We start from the raw sequence: 24,459 nt of genomic DNA on the forward strand, positions 1-24,459 counted from the left end.
GGGGAAAGGGATCGTAAAATTCTGGCCCAAATCCAGAGGTAGGAAAAGCAAGGAAGAGGGTTTCAGTAGCTGATCAGCCTAGGCAGGGACCGGGCTCAGACAGAGTCAGCATGAGTCATGCTGCAGACATGTGTGCATGGAAGCTTATCAAATTTGACAGCAAGGTGACCAGCAGTTCTGGTTCAGCCTGCTGCCCATGAAAGGGTTGGAGTCTGCAGGGAGGGAGCAGAGTTGGTGGTGGCATTTGGAACAACACTGAATGTAGTACTCGCAATGTGACAATTTACAGACAGTGGCGGGGCCCAGAGACATCCTGGTGAGGTAGGAATGGGGGTTGTTCTCACTACCTGTGAACACTATTTTCAGATGATGTTACCTAGAGGTTGCATGTAGATGAGAAAATGGGAGGGCTCACGGAGAGGTCATAGGGACACTATAGCTAACATTGAGGGGGTGGGAAGTGAATCCAGAGGCGGCAGCCATGCGGTGGCCATGTAGCCCCTGCTGAGCAGTCGGGTGCGGGTCACCCTCCACCTGTCCAGGTGGGCCCACAGTCATTTAACAGCCAACGTGCCTCCACCTGGGAGGAATTCCCAATGCTGAGAGCTGGTTGGGCTGGGGTTGTTCTCCTTAGAGCAGGGAAAGCTGAGGGGGGACCTGATCGAGATGTACAAAATTATGACTGGCACGGATAAAGTAGGAAGGAACTTTTCCCTTTAGTAGAGGAGTAAATAACGTGACGGCACAGTGGTACAGTGGTTAGCACTGCTGCCTCACAGCGCCAGGGACCTGGGTTCAATTACAGCCTCGGGTCACTGTCTGTGTGGAGTTTGTATGTTCTCCCGTGTCTGCGTGGGTTTCCTTCGGGTGCTCTGGTTTCCTCCCACAGCCCAAAGATGTGCAGATTAGGTGGATTGGCCAGGTTAAATTGCCCCTTAGTGTCAGGGAGATTAACAGGGCAAATACGTGGGGTTACAGGGATAATCCTGGGTGGGATTGTGGTCAGTGCAGGACCGAGAGGCCGCATGGCCTCCTCCTGCACTGCAAGATTTCTATGTTTCTATAATCCAGGGGGCATAGATTTAAGGTGAGGGACAGGAGTTTTAGAAGGGATTTGAGGAAAAACTTTTTCATCCAGAGGGTGGTGGGAACTCTTTGCCTGAAAGAGTGGTAGAGGCGGGAACCCTCACAATATTTAAGAAGCTTTTAGATGAGCACTTGAAACAAGGCTGCAGACTAAGGAATGAAAAATGGGGTTAGAATAGATTGATGGCCAGCACAGACACGATGGGCCAAAGGAGAGTCGACTGATGGGACAGCAATTGGCCGGGTTGGATTTGTCCTGGTTTTTGTGTACGGGACATACCTGGGCAATTTTCCACATTGCTGGGTAGATGCCAGTGTGATACCTGTGCTAGAATAGCTTGGCTAGGGGCACAGCAAGTTCTGGAGCACAAGCCTTCAGGACTATTGCCAGAATATTGTCAAGACCCATAGTATCCAGCTGTTTCTTGATATCATGCAGAGTGAATGGAAATAGCTGGAGACTGGCATCTGTGATGCTGGGGAACCTCTGGAGGAGACAGGGATGGATCATCCACTCTGCACTTCTGGCTGAAGACTGTTGCGAATGTTTCAGCCTTATTTTTCGCACTGATGTGCTGGGCTCCTCCATCATTGAGGATGGGGATATTTGTGGAAGCGTTTGAGCTGTTTGTATTGATTGTCCACCACCATTCACAGCTGGATGTGGCAGGACTGCAAGAGCTTAGATCAGATCCATTGTTTTGTGGAATTGCTTAGCTCTATTATTTGCTGCTTATGCTGTTTGGCACGCAAGTGGTAAAACCTTTGCTCTGTAACATAGAATCCCTCCAGTGCAGAAGGAAGCCATTCAGTCCATCGAGTTTGTACCAACTCTCTGAAAGAGCATCTTACCTTGGCCCAACCCCTGCCCAAACCTTGTAATCCCGTGCTTTTGCCATGGTCAATCCATCTAACCTACATATCCTTGGACACTAAGGGGCAATTTAGCATGGCCAATCCACCTAACCTACACATCTTTGAACACTAAGGGACAATTTACCATGACCAATCTATCTAACCTACACATCTTTGGACACAATGGAGCAATGTAGCGTGGCCAATCCACCTAATCTGCACATCTTTGGACACTAAGGGACAATTTACCATGGCCAATCCACCTAACCTACACATCTTTGAACACTAAGGGACAATTTACCATGACCAATCCACCTAACCTACACATCTTTGAACACTAAGGGACAATTTACCATGGCCAATCCATCTAACCTACACATCTTTGGACACAATGGAGCAATGTAGCATGGCCAATCCACCTAATCTGCACATCTTTGGACACTAAGGGACAATTTACCATGGCCAATCCACTTAACTTACACATCTTTGGACACAATGAAGCAATTTAGCATGGCCAATCCACCTAATCTGCACATCTTTGGAGTCTGGGAGGAAACCGGAGCACACGGAGGAAACCCATGCAGACACAAAGAGAACTTGCAAACTCCACAGACAGTCACCGAAGGCTGGAATTGAACCCAGGTCCCTGGCGTTATGAGACAATGGTGCTAACCACTGTACCACCATGCTGCCCACATTCGATGATGCTGTGACTCTCTGACTCCATGGCCAGAATTCTATGTGTCCTGGGCACCCGCCCAACCCAGAAGCGTATAAAATAGTGCGTGACGACATCGGCAGCTTAATCAGCCAATCAAGGGGATTAGCTGCCCTATCGCCTGGAATATGGGGGGGAAGGGGGGATCAGGATATTGAATTTGATGATCAGCCATGATCAAAATGAATGGCGGAGCAGGCTTGAAGGGCCGAATAGCCTACTCCTGTCCTAGTTTCTATGTTTCTACAAATATTATGCTGCTTGTGCGATGGTTAGATCACCGAACAGGCAGAACAGACTATCCGTTTCCCAACTATTCTCCATCTCAGGCAGGAAGGGGAAAACGAGGGGAAGTGAAGGGGTGCAGGGTGATGAGCCGGTGCCTTGCCGCTTGACATCGCCACTTCTAGTATGGACGGTGCCAACAGACACCACAATTTACTGTCAACAAACCGTCTATCTGGTGAGACAGCCAGCTGGAGAAGTGCTGAGAATGGATGTGGTTGAATAATTTACTACAACTTACAGAACAACAAGGTGTTTGCCCCACCCATTAGACGGACGTCACCACCGTGACTGCACTTGGAGCAGTCCGTTGTATGTGAAGCGACTTGGGGGGGGGGAGACACATGAACATTTCTCAATAAGCGCTGGTCTATTCTTTTTGAACAGAGCCAGTAGATCGATTGTAGGCCAGTGAGAGATACCCCACATCTTTGCTCGTGTTGTAAGTGTTCATCAGGTCTGACCTTGGAGCCAACGGTTAAGGTTAACCACAGGCACATGCAGAGGTGAGTAACATTTCATTGTAACCTCAACAGAAGCCGGGTTATGCATTGCAGTTGGAGAACTGCTAATTTAGAGCGATACGTTTGGAGAAAGACTACTTGCTCAACGTCAAGACCTAGACATTCTTTGTGGAATTGTCCAAGGGAGGTTTAAAGTGATTTAATGGTCATTCATTATCTAACATTTAATTTTCCACTCTCGTAACAGCTTCTGGAGAGCTCTTATGTTTCTGAAGGTGATTTATTTTCTCAGTGTTTGTTCTTCGGGTTTGTTCTTCTTGGGGCAGGGGAAAGGTGTAATATAGTCAGACTAATAGCCTCAGCACAATCCAAGAATGGTTTGTTTTTGACATGACTCAATATTTATAAGCGTTATAAAAAATACTAATACAATTCTTTGCGAATACCTGCAGTCCTCAATGATCCGATGAGCCCTTCCCTCAGTAGGCACTGGACTCAGAAAGATGAAAAATGGTCATCATTTGGCGTTTCTCAGTAAGTTAGCGACCAAATTGTGCGTTTAACTGTTCAAATGTTTTCAGGGTACAGTAAATGTGTTGCTTTCCTTTGACCATTTTGTCTTGTTGATTGTAATCTGGTTGGGGATGGCAGGTTATGAGCTGGAAAGAGACTGGTTGGACTGTCTCTGTATTTTTTTTTTAGTTGAGAAATATAAGTGAGGAGCCAAGGCTCATGAGGGGTAATCAAGAATGCTTAAAGGCCTGGATGGAGTGGACGTGGGCACGATGTTTCCATTAGTCGGAGAGACTCGGATCCGAGGGCACAGCCTCAGAGTAAAGGGACGACCCTTTAGAACCGAGATGAGGAGGAATTTCTTCAGCCAGAGAGCGGTGAATCTATGGAATTCATTGCCACAGAAGGCTGTGGAGGCCAGGTCATTGAGTGTATTTAAGACAGAGATAGATAGGTTCATGATTGGTAAGGGGATCAAAGGTTATGGGGAAAAGGCAGGAGAATAGGGTTGAGAAACTTATCACCATGATCGAATGGCAGAGAAGACTCGATGGGCCAAATGATCTAATTCTGCTCATATATCTTGTGGTCTACTTGCACTTGGGGTGCTTGAGGTCAATTTTCTCAAGCCTCATCACTGAGACACGTTCAGTTCGGATTCTCTGGTCAAGAGTGTGGAATTACCCCTGTGAAGTGTTGGGTGTCATCATGGTTGAAAGGAATGACGAGGTAAATCAGGAGAGTGAGTGACCCTCCCTATCGCTGTAACCACCTCCAGTTTTACAACCTTCTAAGATCTCTACACTCCTCCAATTCTGTACCTCTTTCACACAGCTTTGAGAGGGTCATAGACACATAGGGCAGGATGTTCCAGCCGCGTTCACCTCAAAACCAGAAAATCCCACCAGAGGTGAACGGACCTTCCGATGTTCCGCCCCTCACCCACTACGATTCCCGAAATGAGCAGGACAGGAAAATTCCCCTCATAGAGTTTTGCAGCACAGAAAAAGGCCCTTCGGCCCATTGTGTCTGCATCAGCCACCGAGCATCTATCTATTCAAATTCCATTTTCCAGCACTTGGTCCATAGCCTTGTGTGCTGTGGCATTTCAAATCCTCATCTAAATGCTTCTTAAATGTTGTGAGGGTTCCTGCCTCCACCACCCTTTCAGCCAGCGAGTCCCAAACTCCCACCACACCCGAGTTGAAAACGTTTTTCCTCAAATCCCCTCTAAATTTCCTGCCCCTGACCTTAAATCAATGCCCCCTGGTTATTGACCCCTCTACTAAGGGGAAAGGTTTCTTCCTATCTCCCCTATCCATGTCCCTCATAATTTTCTAACCTCGATCGGATCCTCCCCCAGCCTTATCTGCTCCAAGGAAAACAACTTCAGCCGAACCAGCCTCTCTTCATAGCTGAAACTCTCCAGCCCAGGCAACATCCTGGTGAATCTGCTCTGCACCCTCTCTAGTGCAGGAGAAGCAAGTCATTGTAGTTGAGGATTTGATGGATCTTGAGTGAAGACAGTGGGGATGCAAGCGTCAGAACGTGGAGGGTGATGAATTTGCAAAATAAGAGGAGCACTAACATGAAGAACCGGAGACATCGATGAAATAGAGAGATACAGTTTAGAACATAGAACATAGAACAGTACAGCATAGAACAGGCCCTTCGGCCCACGATGTTGTGCCGAGCTTTGTCTGAAACCCAGGTGAAGCTATTTCCTCCCTATCATCCTGAAGTGCTCCATGTGCCTATCCAATAGCTTCTTAAATGTTCCTAAAGTTTCTGACTCCACTATCCCTGCAGCAGTCCATTCCACACCCCAACCACTCTCTGAGTAAAAAACCTACCTCGGACACCCTTCCTATATCTCCCACCATGAACCCTATAGTTATGCCCCCTAGTTACCGCTCCATTCACCCGAGGAAATAGTCTTTGAACATCTATCCCGCTCATCATCTAATAAACCTCTATCAAGTCTCCTCTCAACCTCCTCCGCTCCAAAGAGAAAAGCCCAAGTTCCCTCAACCTTTCCTCATAAGACCTACCCTCCAAACCAGGCAGCATCCTGGTAAATCTCCTTTGCACTCTTTCCAGTGTCTCCACATCCTTCTTATAGTGAGGTGACCAGAACTGCACGCAATATTCCAAATGTGGTCTCACCAAGGTCCTATACAGTTGCAGCATAACCCCACGGCTCTTAAACTAAAACCCCCTGTTAATGAACGCCAACACACTATAGGCCTTCTTCACGGCTCTATCCACTTGAGTGGCAACCTTCAGAGATCTGTGGATATGAACCCCAAGATCTCTCTGTTCCTCCACATTCTTCAGAACCCTACCTTTGACCCTGTAATCCACATTCAAATTTGTCCTACCAAAATGAATCACCTCGCATTTATCAGGGTTAAACGCCATTTGCCATTTTTCAGCCCAGCTCTGCATCCTATCTATATCTCTTTGCAGCCTACAACAGCCCTCCACCTCATCCACTACTCCACCAATCCTGGTGTCATCAGCAAATTTACTGATCCACCCTTCAGCCCCCTCCTCCAAGTCATTTATAAAAATTACAAATAGCAGAGGACCAAGCACTGATCCCTGTGGCACTCCACTGGTAACCGGATTCCAGTCTGAAAATTTTCCATCCACCACCACCCTCTGTCTTCTGTTAGATACAGTAAGAAGTTTAACAACACCAGGTTAAAGTCCAACAGGTTTATTTGGTAGCAAAAGCCACACAAGCTTTCGGAGCCCCTTCTTCAGGTGAGTGGGAATTCTGTTCACAAACAGGGCATATAAAGACACAAACTCAATTTACATTTCCAGAAAAGGTCCTTAGGGATAGGATATTTAACCACTTTTCTTTTGCAGAAAGGGTGTGGAATGGACTGCCTGCAGTGATAGTGGAGTCAGACACTTTAGGAACATTTAAGCGGTTATTGGATAGGCACATGGAGCACACCAGGATGATAGGGAGTGGGATAGCTTGAACTTGGTTTCAGATGAAGCTCGGCACAACATCGTGGGCCGAAGGGCCTGTTCTGTGCTGTACTGTTCTATGTTCTATGTTAAATATTGGGCATATTCACAGGGAATAAACATTTTGAAATTCATGCACTGATAGCTACTTGATTTATTTTCTCTTTGTGGGAATAAGATGTTAGCATTAAGTGAAATGTGCAACTGTTGGCTGCATGGTGTTCCATTAGACTGACCGCCCATAAACAGGCCCAACTGGTCAAAACTGGTATTAGTAATTTTTGGAACTTAAAACACTTAGATCATTGGCAACCCTAAAGTATTTGTTACGTCATCATCTTTCACCTCTCAGTTATACTCAAGTGCATCGGGATCTCTTTATATATGCCTCTGTTGTGGGTACAATGCAATCGACCCCTGGAAGCAGGAGATGACCTGGCAAGCCAAGGGTTGTAGTTCAAGACTTGGATAGAACATAACAGCTAGGTCTGCTTCCTATTCATCCAACACCAGGTCAGATCCCTTGCCTCACCAGTGGCAGGAGCAGAGATTCAGTGGCAGGGCAGTGAGTTGACAAGGCGAGGACAAGATGACCAACGGTCAAGGAAGTCTTGCTAAAACCAAAAAAGGCACTAGTTAGGCCACACATGGAATACTGTGAACAGTTTTGTTCCTCTTATCTAAGGAAAGGTATATCAGCATTGGAAGCAGTCCAGAGAAGGTTCACTAGGTCGATCCTGGGAATGGAAGGATTTCCTTATGAGGAGAGGTTGAGTAGGTCGGGCCTGTACTCATTGGAGAAAATAGGACGTGCCATGTTCAGGGGCGGGACTTACAATTTCAAGCTTGTCCGACATTTTTGCCGCAGTGGAGAGACTCCCTGCCGGAATTTTGCTGCCCCACCCACCACAGGAATCGATGTGAGCAAGGGGTGAACCATGGAAAGGTCCATTGACCTCAGGTGGGTTTTTACAGTTTCGGGATGAGTGAGGCCATAAAATCTCACCTACTGTCATCCAAGCCTGGGTGCGTATCTATGTAGTGTGCGTTTGCAGGGGTGCATGTCCGCGTGGGTTTGTGCCTATGTGTTTGCATGTCTGTCTGTGTTGGTGTTTGCCTGTGTGGTGTGTGTCTGTGTCATTGTGTGTCTGTGTGGGTGCATGTCCGTGTAAGTGTGTGTCTGTGTGCGTGTGTGTGTCTATGTGGGTTTGTGTGTCCGTTTGTGTGTCTGTGTGCATGTGTGTGTCTATGTGGGTTTGTGTCTGTGTCGGTGTGTGTATGTATGTGTGTGTGTCTGTGTGTGTGTCTGTATTGGCGTGTGTGCGAGTGTATGTATCTATGTGCGTGTATTTGTGTTGTGTGTGCATGTGTCCATGTAAGTGTGAGTCTCTGTGCATGTGTGTGTCTGTGTATGTATCTGTGATGTTGTGTGTCTGTGTGGGTGTGTTTCCTTGTAAGTGTGTGTCTCTGTGCATGTGTGCATATGTGTGAGTCCGTGCCGTTGTGTGTCTGTGTCGGTGGGTATCCATGTAAGTGTGTGTCTCTTTGCGTGTGTGTCTCTGTGCGTGTGTGCGTCTGTGTGCGTCTGTGTGTGTCTGTGTCGGTGACGTTGTGTGTCTGTGTCATTGAGATTTCTCGAGATTTTGCCTCTGTCTTCATCTGAAGTCTTTGCTTTTTAATTTTGTTCCGAGGGTTCTTAGTCAATCCTGTTAGTCATTGCTGCTATCAGTGCGCGGGGCAGTGCCACCTGCATTTCAGCAGATGGGGGTTGTCTACTCTGCTGAGCAGAAAGAGGAGAAGGGCTGAAGGGGGAGAAAGTCAGCTGCCTGCAGGCAGTGACGCAGGGAGAGACCTGCAGGAGGGGAGGTGCAGGCAGGGCCAGCAAGGTGGACGGTATCACAAAAGGCGCCACTATCCTGCTGCCAGATTGTACAGGCAGCCACCCAGCTACCTGGGCAGCATGATGACACAGTGGTTCGCACTGCTGCCTTACAGCACCAGGGACCCAGGTTTGATTCCCAGGTCACTGTCTGTGTGGAGTCTGCACATTCTCCCCGTGTCTGCATGGGTTTCCTCCGGGTGCTCCGGTTTCCTCCCACAGTCCAAAGATGTGTAGGTAGGTGGATTGGTCGTGCTAAATTCTCCCTCAGTGTACCCGAACAGGCGCCGGAGTGGGGATTTTCACAGTAACTTCATTGCACGGTTAATGTAAGCCGACTTGTGACACTAATAAATAAACCTCAAGAAGTCCAAGCTCCAATACCACAGGAGGCACCGGCCACAATTCCACCCAGGCCCTATCCCCGTAACCCCACATATTCACCCTGCTAATCCCGCTGACACTAAGGGTCAATTTATCATGGCCAATCAACCTAACCTGCACATCTTTGGGACTATGGGAGGAAACCGGAGCACCCGGAGGAAACCCACGCAGACACGGGGAGAATGTGCAAACTCCACGCAGACAGTCACTCAAGGTCGGAAATGAACCCGGGTCCCTGGCACTGTGAGGCAGACGTGCTAACCACTGTATCACCGTGCCACCCATTAATGACTCCATCCGCCACCTGCAACTTTGTCCTGTGCTCTGACCTTTAGACGGACCCAGGGTTTCTGACCCCATTTTACATCCTTAGCACACACAGGTATCTGTGACCTGTGCCTTCTGTTACTCTGACTTCTACACCCCAGAGCGCTGATCAGGATGACCGCCCTTCCAGAGTTCACCACGCTGTGCCATGCCAGCCCGATACACACCCTTGCCAAGCGCATCAGACCATTGAACCTTTTTTGGCACTGGATACAGTACAGCGCAGCACTCTGACCACCTCTGCTTTTTCTTAAGGTGGCCTTCTCTTGCATGGCATGAGGATGCCCCGCCTGGCACTCGCTGCCTCTTTGGGAGTGTGCAGGCCCTCACTCGAGAAACAGATGGGTGGGGAGGGGTGGAGGGGGCAGAGTGCCCACCTGCAATGCCCACCCACCAGGCCTGTCAACCGGGTGCTGTTGCCATCACGGTGTTCTATTTGCTCAGCTCTCTGCACCTCCTCCAGCTCCTGGATGTCTTCCCTGTTCTCCCTCAGCTGTGATTAAACCCCCCATAGGGACTACGCTCCTGCCACTGCCACCAGCCCTTCTGCAATAGGGAGAGGGGTTGCGTTTCGCGGTGGCTACCCTTAATTGACCCGCCAGCGTGATATCACACCCTTTGGGCTCTCGAGGGCAAAACGGTCAACGTGGCAGCTCCTGTCCCACCAATCACACGTGTCCGCTGAGCAGGAAATTCAGGCCCATGCGTGTGCACTCTGTGAGCCATATGTGTTCCCAGAACTGCTCCTACCAATGTTTGTGCGTAACTGTCTAGGTCACAGGGTCAAAGCATCAACAAGAAGCCACAAAAGCTTGCAGATAAAATGCAGCTGCTGTAAATATCCTTTAGAAACATCCGGGAGTCCAATGTTTCAACTCCTCCGGGACTGTTGCAATAAGTCATGATATGATATGCAGAACAACACTGTCAGATGTTGGCGGGTGAGAAGCAGGGAGCGGAGAAACATTAAAGGATGTGCATTTATATATAGCGCCGTTCATGATCACTGCCTTAACATGCAGTTGGAAGCATAATCACTGTAACATCAGAGGAAGCACAGAAGCCTATATGCACTCAGCAAGCTCCCACATACAGCAATGTACTAACGGCCAGATAATCTGTGTTTGTGTGACAAGGCTTGGCCAGGACACTGAGGGAACTCCCCGGATCAACATGGATTTATTTTTATCCTTTCAGGGAATGTGGGCATTTGTTGCCCGTCCCTAATTACCCTAACTGCCCTTGAGGAGGCATTGTAAGAACCAACCATGTTGCTGTGGCTCTGGAGTCACATGTAGGCCAGGCTGGGTAAGGACGGCAGTTTTCCTTCCCTAAAGGAAAATTAGTGAACCAGATGGGGCTTTTTCGACAACCTTTTAATGGTCATCATTTGACTTTTAATGCCAGATTTTTATTCAATTCAAATTTCACAATCTGCTGTAGCGGGATTCATAGATCATAGAATGATCATAGAAACCCTACAGTACAGAAAGAGGCCATTCGGCCCATCGAGTCTGCACTGACTACAATTCGAACCAGGTCCCCAGAGCATCACCCTGGGTCCCTGAAATACTGTCCAGTGACAATACCACTACACCCCCAGCTCCCCTTGATATGTTCGGCTGAATGGCCTGTTTCTCATAGGATCACTACAGTGCAGAAGGAGGCCGTTCAGCCCATTGAATCTGCACCGACTCTCGCTGACAGAGTACCTTACCCAGGTCCTTTCCCCCACCCTAACCCCGTAACCCTAAACATTTACCATGGCTAATCCATCTAACCTACACATCTTGGGACACGAAGGGCAATTTAGCATGACCAATCCACCTAACCTGCACATCCTTGGGAGGAAACCGGAGCACCCGGAATAAACCCACGTAGACACAGGGAGAATGTGCAAACTCCACACAGTCACCCAAGGCTGGAATTGAACCCACGTTCCTGGCACTATGAGGCAGTAGTGCTAACCACTCTGCCACCGTACCACCCCACATTCTGTACTGTAAATATGTTATCATAGTTTATACCATGACTGCAGGCTAAAATGAGTTTGATCACAGAATCACAGAATGGTTCCGGTGCAGAAGGAGGCCATTCGGCCCTTGGTGTATGCACCGGCTCTCTGAGTAGGAACAGTTTCTCCCTATCTACTCTCTCCTGATCCTTCGTCATTTTGAATGCCTCCATCAAATCATCCCTTGGCCTTCCCTTCTCCAAGGAGAAGAGTCCCAACTTCTCCAATCTATCTTGTGGACTGAAGTTCTTCATCCCTGCTGGAACCATCCTCTTTCCTGCCACAGGCTAAACCACAATGGTACTTTGTAGGGGAAATATACTGCCTCGTGCTGTGTTCTGCCCATACAGGCTGGAAGGCCCCAGACTCGATCCCTGGCTGCGCAGACTGCACTGGTTGGCCCCGGTACCCCAAGGGAAACATGACAAACTTGCCCGCTTCTGAGCCTATCAAGGGCACCCCCCTACCCTCACACCTCCCACTGCCAGAATGACAGAATGTGCCCATTGTATGAACATTGGGGCAAAAGTAGATTTCGGCTGCTTTACCCAGCAGTTGACAAACTTGTTCTCGCTCACTGCTGATAGGGTCGTACCTGGAGATGGCAGAAGATACCAAATATTAGGAAGAACTTGCATTTATTCGGGGTCTATCCTGACTTTAAGACATTCAACAGCCAATAAAGTACTTTTTGAAGTCACTGTTGTAATGCAGAAACCTTGGCAGAGAATATATGTGCAGTAAGATCCCATGGTAACAGCCAAAGAATCTGGTTTAGTGATGTTGAATCATGGAATAGAATCCCTACAGTGCAGAAGAGGCCATTCAGCCCATTGTGTCTGCACCAACTCTCCAAAAGGGCATTTTACCCAGGCCCTCTGCCCCATCCCCATAATACCACACATTTCCCATGGCCAATCCACCTAACCCGCACATCTTTGGACATTAACGGGCAATTTAGCATGGCCAATCCACCTAACCTGCACATCTTTGGACTGTGGTAGGAAACTGGAGCACCCGGAGGAAACCCTTGCAGACATGGGGAGAACATGCAAACTCCATACAGACAGTCAACCGCAACCAGAATTGAACCCGGGTCCCTACAGCTGCATGGCAGCAGTGCTAACCACTATGCCACCAAGGTGCCCGCTGGTTGGCAGTACACGACGGGGGGGAGGCGGGGGGGAGCCTCGGTTTAATACCTCATCCAAAAGTGAGCGAGGCATATCCCAGCAGCTAGTGAGTGAGGCATATCCCAGCAGGCAGTGAGCGAGGCACATCCCAGCAGCTAGTGAGTGAGGCATATCCCAGCAGCTAGTGAGTGAGGCATATCCCAGCAGGCAGTGAGCGAGGCATATCCAGGCAGGCAGTGAACGAGGCACACCCCAGCAGGCAGTGAGCGAGGCATATCCCAGCAGGCAATGAGCGAGGCATATCCCAGCAGGCAGTGAGCGAGGCATATCCCAGCAGGCAGTGAGCAAGGCACATCCCAGCAGGCAGTGAGTGAGGCATATCCCAGCAGCTAGTGAGTGAGGCATATCCCAGCAGCTAGTGAGTGAGGCATATCCCAGCAGCTAGTGAGTGAGGCATATCCCAGCAGGCAGTGAGTGAGGCACATCCCAGCAGGCAGTGAGTGAGGCACACCCCAGCAGGCAGTGAGCGAGGCACATCCCAGCAGGCAGTGAGCAAGGCATATCCTAGCAGGCAGTGAGGGAGGCATATCCCAGCAGGAAATGAGCGAGGCATACCTCAGCGAAGGGTTAGCATTTATTGGGCGGGGACAAGAAGAGTAAGTTTTAATCAAGGGGGATAATTTTCTTTGCACAATCTAATCCTGTTAGTGTCAGTTTTTTATCAAGGGTTGGTAAACTGTTTTCATTGTCTTGTGCATATCATCAGAGAAATTCTAATGCTTAATATTGTCACATTTCATGAGACTGTGTTACCCCCCATTCCCCCACCCCAGTGATGTATTTCTGCAGTGGCTGGGACCAGGGATGTTCTCCAGGTACAGCATATGCTGGTAAGTTGAAACACGCTTTATTTTTTAAATAATGTGCATTGAAAACTTTAATACTTACAAGGAAAAACAGCCAGAGAGAAGTTTGAAACAGTTACTCATTAGGCTTTTGCTCACTTTGCGAAGTCAAATAACAACCCAAAGCACGATTCTGTGTGACTCAATTGGAAAATGGGATTAGAAGACATAGGTGCTTGATGACCAGTACAGACACGATGAGCCGAAGGGCCTCTTTCTGTCCTGTAAAGCTCTGTGACTTTATGATTTGAAGAAATGTTGCCATCCATTCATCCACCATCCAGTTATCCATTCAATCCATCCATCCCTTTCCCTGCAGCAAAGCTCCCATCTGTTTATTCTTCCATTTGTTCATCAACAGATTCATCTATTTGGTTCATCATCCCTTTATCTGCCCATCCATCTGTGGATAGCCCTTTCGGCCCAGTCAGCTAGACCTGGTGCTAGCCCTCCACATGAGCAGTGGTCCTAATTTCATATGCTTGTCTTATTTCTACATTTCACCCTTAATCCTTCTTTAAACCATCCATTCCTAAATGTTGACGTGCTCTCTCTTTCACTTAATAACTCCAGTAAGTGCAATCCACAGCCTCACGGCACTTTGTGTTAAAAAAAGGTTTTGATTGTAAATTTAATTCCCTTCATTCCATGTCCGTCAATCATTGGAAACATCTGGTTCCATTTATTCTGTCCCAACCTTTCCCTTCACACAGCTTCATTTTTCCTCTTTCTTCCATGCGATGTGGGCATTATGGCAAGGCCAACATTTGTTGCCCATCCTAATTACTCTCGAACTGAGTTACTTGCTGGGCCAATTTCAGGGGGCTGTTAAGAGCCAACCACATTGCTGCGGTTCTGGAGTCACACGTAGGCCAGACCGGGTAAGGCTGACAGGTTTCCTTCCCTAAAGGGGCATCAGTGAACCAGATTGGTTTTTACAACAACCAACGGCAGCTTCATGATCACCATCACTGATACCAGCTTTCACTTCTGTTGTAAAATGCCTCTAAGAGGTAGCAGCAAGACATCACTGGATGGGAAACATGTCATGCAATCCAGGCTTAGTTTCATTTTTTCTTTAGCAGAGCACATTGCACAACTCTGATGCCTTGAAGCTTTCTTCCTTTGTATATCTGCTCCCATGTATCTAATCTTAATAACTTAACCCACAACATGTTTACCCAATTCCTTATGAGTGATTGGTACCTTTATAATTTAACAAATTTAATTAATTGTAATTCCACCAGCTACATAGTAGGATTTGAGCCCTTATCTCCAGACCATTAGCTTTGGCCTCTAGATTGCTAGCCCAGTGATGTAATCACAATGCCACCATCTCCTCTGAAGCTATGGTTAACACAGTAAGAAGTCTCACAACACCAGGTTAAAGTCCAACAGGTTTATTTGGTAGCAAATACCATAAGCTTTCGGAGCACTGCTCCTTCGTCAGATGGAGTGGAAATCTGAGATTTCCACTCCATCTGACGAAAGAGCAGCGCTCCGAAAGCTCATGGTATTTGCTATCAAATAAACCTGTTGGACTTTAACCTGGTGTTCTGAGACTTCTTACTGTGTTCACCCCAGTCCAACGCCGGCATCTCCACAACACGCTATGGTTAATACCAGGCACTTTCCTTAACTGCGTTCCTTTCGACTGCTGCACGTTTTTAAAGAAAACCTGTAAACCTCGACAACATGGGGTGAATTCTGAATGTGGGGGCATTTTGTGGCGGGGAAGCCTGCTAATCGTATTAAAATGTATTAAAATGAGCGCTCTGCCCTTTCTGGGTGGGAACCTCGTCACATCTCTGGCAAGGTGGCGGAGAAAACGATCTCACTGGCAAGAATCTCGCTTTCCGATTGTCAGGAGATTTTGCTTCCACGTCACCATTCGCGCTCACGGTGATTGCAGGCGTGAAATTGCCCCCCACCGCTGTCAATGCATCTACCCCCATTCCAGGAGAGAGCTGAAACCATGGACAGGGGAGGGCTGAAGGGTGTGACGGCCATTTCTGTCTGTTGCAGATGAGGATAAGTGTCTATCTAAACCATGCGGGCCCAATGAGGTCTGTCGGAACTTCGCTGACAGCTTCTCCTGTACCTGTAAGAATGGATATTACTCGACTGAAGATAATACAGTTATAAGTGCTGCCGTGGACTCTTGTAAAGGTAAACGTACAAATCGCGCTGACTGACTTTTACCCAGTCTGGTGCTCCCAGCTGCTAACAACCTCTCCTCCCCTCCCACTCAACCGCCCCCCTTCCACCCCCACCCCACTCCCCCATATATCCGTCACCCTCACCTAGTGGCCAATCTTCATGTTTGACCCTGGTCGGTGAGTGTTAGCTGTCTATTCTATGGCCTTGGGACCATGCTTTCACCACCCAATGTCTCCACATAACTGTCTCACCAGGGTTGTTGCCTAACGTCGAGTTGTGGTAAACCCTGGCTGACTCGCCCATGGTTACCTCAAAGCTGCTATGGGTCATTGCAACAGCAGCCCCTCATAGAAACATGGAAACTAGAAGCAGGAGTAGGCCATTCGGCCCTTCGAGCCTGCTCCCTCATTCATTACGATCATGGCTGATCATCAAATTCAATATCCTGATCCTGCCTCCATCCCACCCCCCCCCCCACCCCCCCCCCCATGTCCCTTGATACCTTTAGCCCCAAGAGCTGTATCTAATTCCTTCTTGAAATCACACAACGTTTTGGCCTCAACTACTTTCTGTGGTAGTGAATTCCACACATTCACCACCCTCTGAGTGAAGAAATTTTTATGAGATTCCCTCTCACTCTTCTAAACTCCAGTGAATATAATCCTAATCTCGCCCAATGTATATTCTTGAGGTTTAGTCCCACCATTGAATGAGAAGGTTTTAAAGCAGAGTTTTATACAACTGTATTTAACTTCTACTCGTTAGTACTCCTAAACACAGCACCTTACCAAACCTTATGGCCGAGCAACTTGAAGCACAGCACGGTGGCACAGTGGTGAGCACTGCTGCCTTACAGTAAGAAGTTTAACAACACCAGGTTACAGTGCCAGGGACCCGGGTTCAATTCCAACCTCAGGTGACTGTCTGTGTGGAGTCTGCATCATGTCGCGTGGGTTTCCTCCGGGTGCTCCGGTTTCCTCCCACAGTCTGAAAGATGTGCAGGTTAGGTGGATTGGCAGTACTAAATTGCTCCTTAGTGTCAGGGTAAATATGCGAGGTTACGGGCCTGGGTGGGATTGCTATCAGCGCAGGCTTGATGGGCCAAATGTCCTCCTCCTGCACTGTAGGGATTCTAAGTAATTGAGTGAAAAATATAGAAGTGCGGAATGTAGCTGCCTGGATTGAGTTCACAAGGCTGTCATTTGGTGAGTGGTAACCGGAGGTAAAGTCGGTCATTCCACTTCCCTGTGCCGATGTCTTTTAATCAAGTGTTCTGGCCAAACGGAAGCTGTGTTGATGTGTCCCAATATTCTGTTGCAGATTACAATGAGTGTTGCAACATGCAAACAGTGTGTGGCAGTGAAGCGAGCTGTCACAATACAAATGGAGGATTCTATTGCCTGTGCCACAGAGGATTTGCTCGAGTCTCCGGTGAGACTAATTTCACTGGTTATGGCGCTGGGTGTAAAGGTAAGGAAGGTACTGAGATCAGGTCCCAGTTTCTTCACTTCTCTTGCAGAGGCTCAACAGAGGTTTTTTTTCTCTTATTCATTCAATTCATTATGGGCCAGCGCTTATTGCCCATTTCAATTGCCCTGGAGAAGGTGGTGGTGATCCGCCGCCTTGAACCGCTGCAGTCCACAGTGCTGTTAGGGAGGGTGTCCCAGGATTTTGACCCAGCAACAATAAAAGAATGGCCGGTATATTTCAAGTCAGGATGATGGATGGCTTGGAGAACTTGCAGGTGATGGTGTTCGCATGCGTCTGCTGCCCTTGTCCTTCTAAATGGTAGCAGTCATATGCTTAGAAGGTGCTGCTGAAGGGATCTTGGTGAGTTCCTGCAGTGAATATTGTAGGTGGTACACACTGCTGTCGCTGTGTGTCGCTGGTGGAAGGAGTGGATGTTTGTAGATGGGGTGCCAATCTGTCTTGCTTTGTCTTGGATGGCGTCAAGTCTTGTGAGTGTTGTTGGAGCTGCACATCAAAGGTACAGCTCGTTTAATCACAAAACGGCCACACATCTGAAATAAATTTCCCTAATGTATTCCGGGAGACGGAGAATGTGTTGGTGAGGGTGTAAAGAATAGAAGGATATGTTTGCAGTGAGATGGGGGGAGGCTCATGTGGAACGTAAAGATCAGCACGGAGCAGTTGGGTTTAATGGCCTGTGTCTGTTCTATATATTCTTACACATGTACGTGAGGGGACTATTGAACAGATGAGCAGAGGGTGAACAATCTGATATCACCTATTTTACACCGTTGACAAGAGTTCAAAATACCCTCAGAACGGGTTTTTGAGCTCTGTGGCCTTTCTTACATGTTACCATTTTGTTTCGAACTCGGTAGAGATGTCCTGGCCATGTGTTTGAGTTGTAGTAGTCTAATTGGTTCTATGCACCACGTAGATGTGGCTCCAATTACAGTGCCTCCTCTGCAGTTGCTGAAAGGGTTAAACACTCTGAAAGTTGCCCTAGATGCCACAGAATCCAGCGATGTGTGTTGACAGTGTTTCTCTTTTCTACTGTAGATATTGATGAGTGCCTCCAAGACCCCTGCAGTCCAGATACTGTTTGCCACAACATCAACGGAAGTTTCAATTGTATTTCTAGCCCAAGATCAGCGATAACCCAGAGTAAGTCATAGAATCATAGAATCTCTACAGTGCAGAAGGAGGCTATTCAGCCAATCGAGCCTGTACCGACAACAATCCCACCCAAGCCTTACCCCGTAACCCCACATATTTACCCCTGCTAATCCCTCTGACACTGAGGGACAATTTAGTATGGCCAATCCACCTAACCTACACATCTTTGGACTGTGGGAGGAGACCGGAGCACCCGGAGGAAACCCACACAATCAGGGGGAGAACGAGCAAACTCCACACAGTCACCCAAGGCCTGAATTGAACTCAGGTCCCTGGCGCTGTGAGGCAACAATGCTAACCACTATGCCACCCCAAGTAAATCCAATGGTTCAGTATTAATTGATGTGAAGTGAAATTGAGAATAATATCAATATGAATGAGGTTAGAGGGGACAAATTTTCATGAAACAATAATTGGGCACCCATTTTCATTTCTTGAAGGGAACAGTTGGGCCGAACGGCCTGTGTCCATGCTGTACATTCTTACACATGTACGCGAGGGGGCTTTTGAACGGATGAACAGAGGGTGAACAAATGGAAGAATCTAGAACCAGGAGTCACTCTTTTAAAATAAGGGGTTGCCCGTTTAAGACAGAGATGAGGAGAATGTTTTTCTCTCAGAGAGCTGTGAGCCTTTGGAACTCTCTTCCTAAAAAGGTGGTGGGAGCGGAGGCTGGGATTTTCCTGTTGATCCCGCCAATGGGATCTTCCATTCCCGCTGACAGTGATTCCCCCACCAGGGTAAGCCAGTTGACAGAAGATCCCGCATTGGGCATCTCCGCCGCTGCAAAACACGTCAAGGCAGAGTTAGATAGATTCTTGAGAAACCAAGGAGATGAAAGGTTATTGGGGGTTGGCAGGAATGTGGAGTTGAGTTTATAATCAGATCAGCCATGATCTTATTGAATGGTGGACTAGGCTGGACGGGCCAAGTGGCCTACTCCTGCTCCTAATTCATGCATTCATATGTATGTTCATATAGATCAGACCACCTTCTTATTCTATCCTCAACTCCTTCGTTGTCCAAATGAAGCCACACAATCATCTACTGAATATGTAAAGTTTATTTATTAGTCACAAGTAAGACTTACATTACATTGCAATGAAGTTACTGTGAAATTCCCCGAGTCGCCACACACCGGCACCTGTTCAGGTCAATGCACCCTAACCAGTATGTCTTTCGGACTGTGGGAGGAAACCGGAGCACCCGGAGGAAACCCACGCAAACACGGGGAGAATGTGCAGACTCCGCACAGAGAGTGACCCAAACTGGGAATCGAACCCCCATCCCTGGTGCTGTGAGGCAGCAGTGCTAACCACTGTGTCAACTCATCACTTGGTCTGGAAATGTGTCTAAGCAACACTAATTTTTCAGGTGTCAAATGGCCTTCTAAGTCCTCAGCAGGGTGGGCAAAGGGCTTTTGAGCTAGAAGTGTGCTCCCCCCTCCATATATTGATGAGGTCAAAGTTCGGCGTGAGGTGCTCACACCTGAAAAAGGCATTGGCTCCTTTGCGAATACAAATTAAAGGCTGAATGCTTTATTGAGGGCCCCCCCAACCTCACTGGAGGTTAGGTGAGGCAACTAGAGTGGGCTGCACTTAGGAAAACCACATTTGTCAAAGTTACATCTAGCCTAACAGGCTATCCTGAAAGGGCCCAATGCAGGAGGAGGCAAGGCAAGTATTTTTTTTATTCTCTCATGGGATGTGGGCGTTGCTGACTGGCCAGCATTTATTACCCATCCCTAGTTGCCCGAAGGCAGTTGAGAGTCAACCACATTGCTGTGGCTCTGGATTCACATGTAGGCCAGACCGGGTAAGGATGGCAGATTTCCTTCCTAAAGGACATCAGTGAACCAGATGGGTTTTTCCAACAATCGCCAATGGTTTCATGGTCATCAGTAGATTCTTAATTCCTGATATTTTTTATTGAATTCAAATTCCACCAGCTACCATGGCAGGATTCGAACCCAAGTCCCCGGAGCATTAGCTGAGTTTCTAAATTAATAGCCTAGCGATAATACAACTAGGCCATTGTCTCCACCAAACGTAGAGACAAGAGGAGCAGTCAGAAAACTCTCTAACTCACTGATCCCACTGCCGTGTTGATCATCGCTGCTACCAACTCACCCTCCCCCCCCGCCCATCATATTACTTATGTCCCTTTTTTCCCAAAGATGGGCACACCCAAATTTCTCTGCTCTCAATCCTAACTCACTCGTTTTTAGCTTCTATCGCCTGGTATTAGGTATCCCACTGTGCCACCACATCACCATAATTTAGGAACCATTTACTCAGGCAGAGAGAGAGGTTCCCCAATGACCCAGCCAATGTAGTCAGTGAGGGAATAGGCTGCGCAACGCAGCAGGAAACTCCCAGACCTTGGTGAGGAGAGGGGGGTGGTGGTGTGGTGGTGGCGGGAAGGCGAGGGGGGTTAGCATTGGGTGAGGTCAACAGCCAGTGCCTTGGCTGAGATCAAGGAAGGTCAAGTCATAAAATTTCACCCTCTATACCACAAAACCCACCTAATAATTAATTTTCCATACTTAAGCTCAGGGAAGGCAATGGCGTGGTGGTATTATCACTGGACTAGTAATCCAGAGAACCAGGGTAATGCTCTGGGGACCTGAGTTCGAATCCCACCGCGGCAGATGGTCAAATTTGAATTCAGTTAAAGATCTGGAATTAAAAGTTTAATGATGAACATGGAACGATTGTCATGTGGCGTGCCGCAGGGATCGGTGCTGGGGCCTCAACTATTTACCATATACATAGACGATCTGGAGGAGGGGACCGAATGTAGAGTAACAAAGTTTGCAGATGACACAAAGATGAGTGGGAAAGCAAATTGCGTGGAGGACACAGAGAGTCTGCAGAGAGATTTGGATAGGCTAAGTGAGTGGGCAAGGATCTGGCAGATGGAGTATAACGTTGGTAAGTGTGATTTGGAAGGAATAATAGTAAAATGGACTATTATTTAAACGGTGAAAAATTACAACATGCTACTGTGCAGAGGGACCTGGGGGTCCTTGTGCATGACTCACAAAAACTCAGTTTGCAGGTGCAGCGGGTAATCAAGAAGGCAAATGGAATGTTGGCCTTTATCGCGAAGGGGATGGAGTATAAAAGCAGGGAGGTCATGCTGCAATTGTACAAGGTACTGGTGAGGCTGCACCTAGAGTACTGTGTACAATTTTGGTCCCCTTATTTAAGAAAGGATGTATTAGCTTTGGAGGGGGTACAGAGAAGGTTCACCAGGTTGATACCGGAGATGAGGGGGTTAGCTTATGAGGAGAGATTGAGTAGACTGGGCCTGTACTCATTGGAGTTTAGAAGGTTGAGGGGAGATCTTATAGAGTCATATAAGATAATGAAGGGGCTAGACAGGGTAGAAGCAGCGAGGTTATTTCCACTTACAATGGAAACAAGAACTAGGGAGCATAGCCTCAAAATACGGGGGAGTCAATTTAGAACAGAGTTGAGGAGGAACTTCTTCTCCCAGAGGGCAGTGAATCTTTGGGATTCTCTGCCCAATGAAGCAGTAGAGGCTACCTCGTTAAATGTGTTTAAGTCACAGATAGATAGATTTTTAACCATTAAGGGAATTAAGGGTTATGGGGAGCGGGCGGGTAAGTGGAACTGAACCCACTATCAGACCAGCCATGATCTTATTGAATGGCGGAGCAGGCTCGAGGGGCCAGATGGCCTCCTCCTGCTCCTATTTCTTATGTTCTTATGTTCTTATAAAAATCCATCTGGTTCACTAGTGTCCTTTAGGGAAGAAAATCTGCCATCCTTACCTGGTCTGGCCTACATGTGACTCCAGAGCCACAGCAACATGGTTGAGTCTGAAATTCCCACGGAAATGGCCAAGCGAGCCACTTATTCAAGGGCAATTAGGGATGGGCAAGAAATTTTGGCCCAGCCAGAGAACACCCAATTCCCATGAGCGAATTTTTAAAAATCCTTTATAATTCTCACAAATGTTTTTGTCATTTATTCTAAATATTATTTTGGAATGCCACTTTAACGGGGCACAGTTTGCTAATTTAGTATTGTCCCTGTCGCAGGTCCGTTTTTGACATGTCTCGCTGCCCTCTTAAAGAACCAGTCCATCATTGACCAGTGTTATTCCCAACAACCAAATGGATTGCAGCAGGTACTGTAATACTTATTCACACAGGTTTCTCACAAAGGTCTATAGTGTTGAATTTACTCTACAACCTGATAACTGATAAAGCAAAGTAACACCCTTGTGTGAAAATCTTCTCCCCCACTATTTGAATGGAGATCTTCAGCCAAGTGACAGGTTATCAGCCCCATTCAAATACCTCAAAAGGGAATCCTAATGAGCATTCATTCGCTAAAACAATAACTTATATTTATCGAGTGTCGTAAAGTTTAAAGTTTATTTATTAGTGTCACAACTAGGTTTACATTAACACTGCAATAAAGTTACTGTGAAAATCCCCTAGTTGCCACACTCCTGTTCGGGTACACTGAGGGAGAATTTAGCGTGGCCAATACACCTAACCAACACATCTTTCAGAGTGTGGGAGGAAACCAGAGCACCCGGGGGAAACCCACACAGACATGGGGAGAACGTGCAGACTCCGTACAGAGTCACCCAAGCCAGGAATCAAACCTGGGTCCCTGGCACTGTGAGGCAGCAGTGCTAACCCACTGTGCCACTGTGACGCCCTAAAACAACCTGAGGTGCTTTACAGGAGCATTATCAGGTAATATTTGTCACCAAGTCACATGGAGTATTAAGACAGGTGACCAAAAGCTTGGACAAAGTGGTAGGTTTGAGTGACTTAAAGGGGAAAAGGGCAATAAGACGAATGGACAGGTTTAGGGAGGGAATTCTGGAGTTTCGATAGCTAAAAGCACGGCTGTCAATGGGAAACAATATAAAGTGGGGAAGTTCAGGAGGCAAGAACTGAAGAAGTACAGGAAACCCAAAAGGATGTGGGCTAGAGGATGTTACAGAGATATGGAGAGGCAAAGTCATGGTGGAATATGAAAGCAAGGATGAGAATTTTAAAATTGAGCTGTCGGCTAATTTCAGAACCTGTTGTTCATTGTGAATTCTAGAAATATGGACTTATGGAGTCATAGGATCATCTAGCAGAGAAAGAGGCCCATTGTACCCATGCTAGCTCTTTGAAAGAGTTATCCAATTTGTCCTACTCCCCTTGCTCTTACTTCTTAGCCCTGTGATATTTTCCATTTCAAGTACATATCCAACATTATAGGGGGATTGGCTGTGCTAGATTGCCCCTTAGTGTCCAAAGGTGTATAGGTTAGGTGGATTGACCATGATAAATTGTACCTTAGTGTCCAAAGGTGTGTAGATTAGGTGGATTGGCCATGATAAATTGCACCTTAGTGTCCAAAGATATGCAGGTTAGGTGGATTGGCCATGATAAATTGCCCCTTAGTGTCCAAAGGTGTGCAGGTTAGGTGGATTGACCATGATAAATTGTACCTTAGTGTCCAAAGGTGTGTAGATTAGGGGGATTGGCCATAGGAAATGTGCAGGGTTACTGGTCTCCTTAGAACGTCATCCCTAATAAGAGCTGGCACCTCACTGAAGGAGAGGAAGTAAACAGCAGAAAAAAGAGTTCAGAACACTCTGCGTTGGCCTTTACTTTTGCAGTAGTATTTGAAGTTTAAAGTGAAAACTGGAAGTGGGCTGCTAAGGAGTCTGGGAAGGGTTTTTATTTTAACTTTAAAAGTCAGTTACCTGGGAGGTTCCCCCTCATTGTTCCACTGGAGCAAGCTGAGAGGGAGTGATTGGAGGCAGCAGTGCTGGTGAGAGATTAATTGAATTGTTTATTTATTTAATTAGTCAGCTAGTGTGTGTTTTTTTTGGCCTTTACTTTTGCAGTAGTATTTGAAGTTTAAAGTGAAAACTGGAAGTGGACTGCTAAGGAGTCTGGGAAGGGTTTTTTAAGCGCGCGAAGTATAAAAGGTAGGCTGCAGTATACAGCGGGTAGCGTCGGGAGCGGGCAGTGGAGTGAGTGGGAAGCAGAGTGTAAGCTATAAGGCTTTGGCTCACAGGGCTTGAGTGAGTGGGAAGCAGAGTGTAAGCTATAAGGCT

The 24,459-nt window shown here is 47.4% G+C and overlaps 1 protein-coding gene across 2 annotated transcripts in view; it reads left to right on the forward strand.

The window, feature by feature from the left end:
* The first annotated feature begins 3,233 nt into the window (after positions 1–3,233).
* Positions 3,234–24,459, forward strand: part of LOC144507679 (adhesion G protein-coupled receptor E3-like) — a 61,429-nt gene continuing 40,203 nt past the window's right edge. The window contains exons 1-7 of one of the 2 annotated variants that reach the window (XM_078234859.1): positions 3,234–3,450; positions 3,861–3,942; positions 13,477–13,533; positions 15,574–15,717; positions 17,029–17,178; positions 18,238–18,342; positions 22,424–22,512. In XM_078234859.1, coding sequence (XP_078090985.1) covers positions 3,912–3,942; positions 13,477–13,533; positions 15,574–15,717; positions 17,029–17,178; positions 18,238–18,342; positions 22,424–22,512 — 576 coding nt within the window. In that variant the 5' untranslated portion in view covers positions 3,234–3,450; positions 3,861–3,911. The remainder of the gene's footprint in view (positions 3,451–3,860; positions 3,943–13,476; positions 13,534–15,573; positions 15,718–17,028; positions 17,179–18,237; positions 18,343–22,423; positions 22,513–24,459) is intronic. The other variant, XM_078234861.1, reaches the window with a different exon arrangement.

Source organism: Mustelus asterias, chromosome 19, assembly GCF_964213995.1.
Source record: "Mustelus asterias chromosome 19, sMusAst1.hap1.1, whole genome shotgun sequence".
In the NCBI taxonomy this organism is placed as follows: Eukaryota; Metazoa; Chordata; class Chondrichthyes; order Carcharhiniformes; family Triakidae; genus Mustelus; species Mustelus asterias.